Consider the following 6,137-nt stretch of genomic DNA (forward strand, 5'->3'; position numbering starts at 1 on the left):
TGCCTTTATCTACATTACACAGACTTCAAAGATTCACATCGCAAATGGTCTGAACACTGTTCATGAATAAATCTTTTGGAAAACAGGTAATATCAGAATTTTTCATCCATACTATTTTAGGTTTAATACTAAAGAAATATATAGGAAATAAGGAAAGTGTCATTCTTTAAATACTCCATGTTCTTCAGTCGATACTGTTTATTAGTCATGTAAACGGAAAGCAATCTTTCATGTTTTGCAGCTTAAAATGAAATATTTTCAGAGAGTTCTCTTTCTTCTATTAACGATCGTGGATGTCTCAACAAATGCTCAAGGTAACACAATTGTTTTATGTTGTACAAAAAAAAAACATGTTTTTTTTAAATATATAAATAAGTGTTTATTTATAATGCCTGTCTGAAATGATACTGCTTTTGTTCATTTTCCATAAAATCCAAATGTGGGTCTAAAATTGCAGTAGGTTATAAAACTGCAGTATCACTGCTTTTATCAATAGTATAGCCTACTATCATGGCATACACCCTAAGAATATTTCAAATATACACTCCAGTATGGGTTTGATGTCTTAGGGCATTTTTCCCCCTCATTTTCATGCCATTAGTTTATGTCAGATACAATTGCTCTTTATTCCAGTAAAACTATAACATCTATCTTTTTATATTGATTGAATTTCATTTCTTCTTCTACAGAAGTAACATGTGAGGGCGAACAACTCAGCAATGTGTACATTTTAATTGGACATCCAGGTACCGTTTCACCTTATAAACCTGGACATATCTTAGTTTTTCGATGCACAGATGTGAACCTGGAGATGTACGGCCAACGAGCAATTGAATGCCTGTCAAGTGGAAAATGGGATAACCCATATCCAAAATGTGGAGGTATGAAGAGATACTCCAGTAATGTATATGCTTTAAATATTTAAGATTTGTATTTACTACTGAAATGTTTTTTTATAATGTTGAAAAAAATATAATTTGTAATTTATAGAAACTAAATAATGCATTAATTTAGGCTTTATTCATTAAAACATCTACCATTCAATACATGCACACATGAACTCTGTCCCAAACTGGCAAATAGATTTTGTTTGCTGTCATATTTAATCTCTTAGTGTGAGTTAATTAACAACTAACTAGCCGCAGTCTACACTACACAGCGAAAGTCAAATAAAAAAATTAGATGCTGCGACTGGAAATTTACCAGATAGCCTATTGTGGTTGTAGGGCAAAGTTAAAGCTACACTGTGTCATTTTTAAGTTGATTCTTTGCAAAAACCACTTTGTTCTTTCAAAATGATATGTGCTCATTAATGTATAATCACTTCTACCAACTAATCAAGTATTCTCGGAAGCGTAGAATCTGCCATTCAGAATACATACGGGTGAGCTGCTCGAACGGCGGAAGCCATGTTGCGCCTCCATCCTGAAAATACATTAGCCAAAGAGGGACATACCTGGGAAATCAAGCTTCGTCTTTCGCGCTTTTACACTCAGTGGCACCGTGACGAATGCGGGGGTAAAAAAAAAAAGTAAAAAATGAACATTTAGACCAGAACATTTTGTAATTGACCAGTCTCTGTTGTGCCGTTTCCACCGTAACGGCGCTGGAACTCGTGGCGGACCTTGTATCATGTTCAGCGGGGGAACTGCCACGCTGCCGCTCTGCGTTTCACTCGTAGCCGAAATTTGACTCCATAAACTGTCCATAAATAATCAGTGCACAGTTCCGAGAACATATTTTAACATAATATATGAAATATATATATTATATAGAAAAATACACATCAGATCTCTTCAAATCAGTAATTTTCTTCAAGCATTTTATTAAAATGACCTAATATTCTGATATTCATAATGCACAATGCACATTACGTTAAAGCTACACTGTGTAACTTTTTTAGTTTATTCTTAGCTAAAAACACTTAGTTCTTTCAAAAATATATGTGCTCATTAATGTATATTTACTTCATTCAAGTAATAAAGTATTCTCGTGAGTGTATAATATGCCATTGAAAATACATACGGGTGAGGGGTTCGAATGCCGGTCGCCATGTTGCCCCTCCATCTTGAAAGTACATTAGCCAAAGAGGGACATACCCGTTAATTCACGCTTCGCCTTTCGCGTTTTAACACCCGATGGCACCGTGTCGAATGTGAAGAGGGGGATTGCTTGAGACTGCTATATAAAAACCTGAAAGCCTTTTTGAAAGTCTGTTGCTGATGGAGGATTACTCTTATTCTCGAGAATATGTATCAGAGTCGCCAAGGAAGCGAAAAAGAGAATTAAGACGGCAACGCAACAGGCAAATCAACAAGACAAATGAGACGCGAGCACACACACACAAACTCTCCACGCACATATTCATATGAGACGCGAGCACAAACACACACACACACACACGAACTCTCCACGCACATATTCATATGAGACGCGAGCACACACACACACACACACACACACACACACACACGAACTCTCCACGCACATATTCATATGAGACGCGAGCACAAACACACACACACACACACGAACTCTCCACGCACATATTCATATGAGACGCGAGCACACACACACACACACACACACGAACTCTCCACGCACATATTCATGAGACGCGAGCACAAACACACACACACACACACGAACTCTCCACGCACATATTCATATGAGACGCGAGCACACACACATAATACCTTAAAGATGTGGAAAAGTCGATCAAAAGGCTCGATGCCAACAGCGCGCGATGCAGTATTTGCGGTTAAATAATTGCTGCAAAGACCGGTACCACGACAAACATGATGAAGACCTTGACAGTGCACGGAGTAAACATAAGAGCAGAAAGTTGCTCCGTCTTCGACTGGTAAATGAAGAGATGCCTTGTTGATCACTCTGCAGTGTTTATATTGCAATAAATAATAACCTACTGCCGTTCAAAAATGTGTTGGTTAGTCAGAATTTTTTTTTCAGTAAGGATGCATTAAAGTTATCAAAGGTGACATTAAAACGTGTGTAATGTTACTAAATATTTCGTTTTTAAATAAATGCTTTTCTTTTTAATTTTTTATTAATCAAAGAATCATGAAAGTGTTTATCATAGTTTCCAATAGTTTCCTGATAGCCGATGTTAGCAATGAAATGGTAAAAAAAATAACGAAAACATAAAACTATTATTCATTTTACATAGATGGCATAACCTATATGTTAACTGACAAATTAAAATACTGTAAATTATACGTTTTCTAAAGTAACCTCATCACTTGAAGGAACACTCATGGACGAGGTCGAACTGGAAGCCATGTTAATCTTGGACTACATTGGCCACCGTAGGAATTAAAACGAAATCGGAATTGAGAGGAACAGAAACTAATATTCACTGGATAGTCATATACCTTTTCACCGCTAGATGGGGGTAAAAATCACACACTGTAGCTTTAAGAACATGTTCTGTTGTTTATGGCTGTAAAAAAAAAAAGTAAAGTGGCTGATATTGAGATGTGTTAATGCCACATTTACTTGGTGATCTAAAAACAGTCTAAAACATGTCTTTGCCTTCAGGGAAATGTGGGCCTCCACCACAAGTGGACTCTGCAGATACAACAGAAATGGAAAAAACGGAATATAATTCAGGGGAGAGAGTTGAATACCTCTGCTTTAGTAAATACACACTGGATCTGAGTCCCCCCTACTCCAAATACTTGACCTGTGAACAAGGAGAATGGAGAGGGAATATTAAGTGTTTAAGTAAGTATGAACACTAAACCATATACATCAAAAACACGTTAGGCTTTTCTTACTGTATTTGTTTATTATTATTATTTGTAAGTTTGATGTAACCTTGTAGTTGTAGGTTGTGCTGTTGAATCAATGAATGTATATTGTTGTGTTTGTTTCAGAGCCTTGTTCAGTGACGGTGGAGGAAATGGATAAAAGAGGTATAGAGCTGCGATGGGGTGAACAGCAAAAGATATTCTCACCACATCAGGACAGAATCTCCTTTGTATGTCAGAGTGGCAAATCTTTAATAGGCAGCAGTGACCTCCTAAAACAATACTGTACTGATGGAGAGATTAATTTGCCTGAGTGTGTGTGACAAGGAGAATAAAACATCACTGATGTATCAGCTGTACTACTAATAAAAAACAAATGGAGCAAATCAAAATAAAACTTTTCAGTTTGGTCTGTTTGGGATTTATTGCAAGAAAAATACTAAATGTATATCATAGCATGTTTAAAATGTTCATGTAAATAATATTAGCCCTTTTAACTTAAATGTTTAGAGACTTATTTATTTTACTGATTAAACAACCCATATGAAACATTTTATAACATTTATAATGTGAATCAATCAGTTACTAATTTATATTTTAGATACTCAAACAAAACATCTCTGGTCACATAAGTATTTATACCATCCATGAAAAATGTTCACATTAAACCAACTGCACTTAATTTGTCAAGTCAAAGTAAATAAATAATTATTTTAGACCCATCAAACTTTGAAATAAATATTGCTCACAAATGTTATCGATGGATTAAATGGAACTTTATCTAATATTAACACACAAACAAGAAGAAGAAGAAAACAGGGTCACCCAGGAACAAAAGTCTTGTTTGATGGGGCGGAGGGAAGGGGGCGGTTGCTTTCATCGACATTACACTTCAAAGATTCATATTGCAACCGGTTTTAAGAGTGTTTATGAATTTGTCTTTTGGAAAACAGGTAATTCGTGTTTTTCGTCAGTACTAATTTGTGTTTAATACTAAATAAATCTTTACACTGATTTGCGTTAAACAAATTAATCAGTCTTTAACCCCTCCTTTAGCGGCACCCCCCCCCCCCCCCCCTCCCCCTTTTTTTTTTTAAATAGACATGAAAATGCACATTCCGAAATTAAATGGTTGTAATTCAAGAATGCTTTGGAATAAAGATGTAAGATTGGTTTTGTTTTAAAGAAGACATTTGGCAGATTTTTGTAGAAGTGAAATAAATTAAGAAAGTTAAACAGAAAAAAAAGTTATAGAAGTTTGAGTTTATGAAAATGTACAATGTTAAAAATTTAATTATTCATATTTTATATAAAATATATATTTTCAAAACCTGGTGGACTCTAAAAATGCACACAAAAAATCAAAGCCAAAAATCTGAACAAGTTGTGTTTAAAATTTTAGGTTGATATCTCAAAAAATAATCTTTCAGTGAGATTTAGTTTGGGCGCAATACCAAACTTTTTCACTAGTTGACATTACTGCCCATATGGGGCGCCTCCATTTCCATATGTTGTTTGAGTGATCTGAAACATTATTTTTACAATTTTCAAACAATTTATGAAGTAGACATCCTATTCAGAAGTAGTATTAGAAGTTTGGCAGATTTTGAAATGAATTCAACCTCTAAGAAACACAAAAAGAACACGTATGTGCATTATAGCACGCTGCCACATCACAAATGGTGAATCTATAATTTTTTTCTTAATATTCAAAACATTTTCAGACCTTTTTTTCTAAAAGAATTGAATGGATGCTATCTTTTGAACTCTTGGCATGAAAACAAAGGTTTCTACCATTCTTTCATGATTTTTCATGTTCATCACTATTTCAAAATAAAGCTCTAAACACACCTTAGGAGTATGAAAATATTATTGTTGCAAATTGATAAATTACGGCTCCTCTGTAATTATTTTGAAAATCAGTCACCAAATATGACAACTAGAGATTGTAAGCTTTCAAATGGTATATAGTTTGTCAAGATTAGTTTAGGTTTAGTATATATTACTGTTTTAAATATGTAATGGCTGTGGGCCTGCCAGCCAGTATAAGGGGTTAAATACCACATATTTGGCAGGCAATTTAATAAATTACTATTTATTAACTTTGTAAAGAAGCCATCTGTCATGTTTTACAGCTTAAAATGAAATGTAAGATATTTCTCTTTCTTCAATTAATGATCATGGATGTCTCAACAAAAGGTAACACACTGGAACACAACTTAGCTAAAGGCAGATAACTTAAACATTCATTACTATCTTGTAAACAAGTAATAATGATTTGCATGTCTGAATACAGTGATTGTTGCTTTTTCAATTAGAGCTCATGTACAATAAATTCCAAAATATGAGTGTTGTATATAATCATGG

General features: G+C 34.5%; 1 protein-coding gene across 1 annotated transcript; it reads left to right on the forward strand.

Moving 5' to 3' along the window:
• On the forward strand, nt 1–4,175 carry LOC306988357 (complement factor H-related protein 1-like). The gene is made up of 5 exons (XM_079593291.1): nt 1–86; nt 242–314; nt 690–881; nt 3,559–3,744; nt 3,897–4,175. Exons 1-5 carry the CDS (start codon nt 63–65, stop codon nt 4,091–4,093), a joined length of 672 nt encoding a protein of 223 aa, XP_079449417.1. The 5' UTR covers nt 1–62; the 3' UTR covers nt 4,094–4,175.
• The last annotated feature ends 1,962 nt before the right edge of the window (nt 4,176–6,137 follow it).

Source organism: Phoxinus phoxinus (assembly GCF_949152265.1).
Source record: "Phoxinus phoxinus genome assembly, chromosome: 20".
NCBI lineage: Eukaryota > Metazoa > Chordata > Actinopteri > Cypriniformes > Leuciscidae > Phoxinus > Phoxinus phoxinus.

Coding starts and splice junctions, on each gene's coding strand:
- LOC306988357 (XM_079593291.1), top strand. CDS start 63: ATGAATAAATCTTTTGGAAAACAG. Junction 87..241: donor ATAAATCTTTTGGAAAACAG/GTAATATCAGAA, acceptor CATGTTTTGCAG/CTTAAAATGAAATATTTTCA. Junction 3,745..3,896: donor AGGGAATATTAAGTGTTTAA/GTAAGTATGAAC, acceptor TGTTTGTTTCAG/AGCCTTGTTCAGTGACGGTG.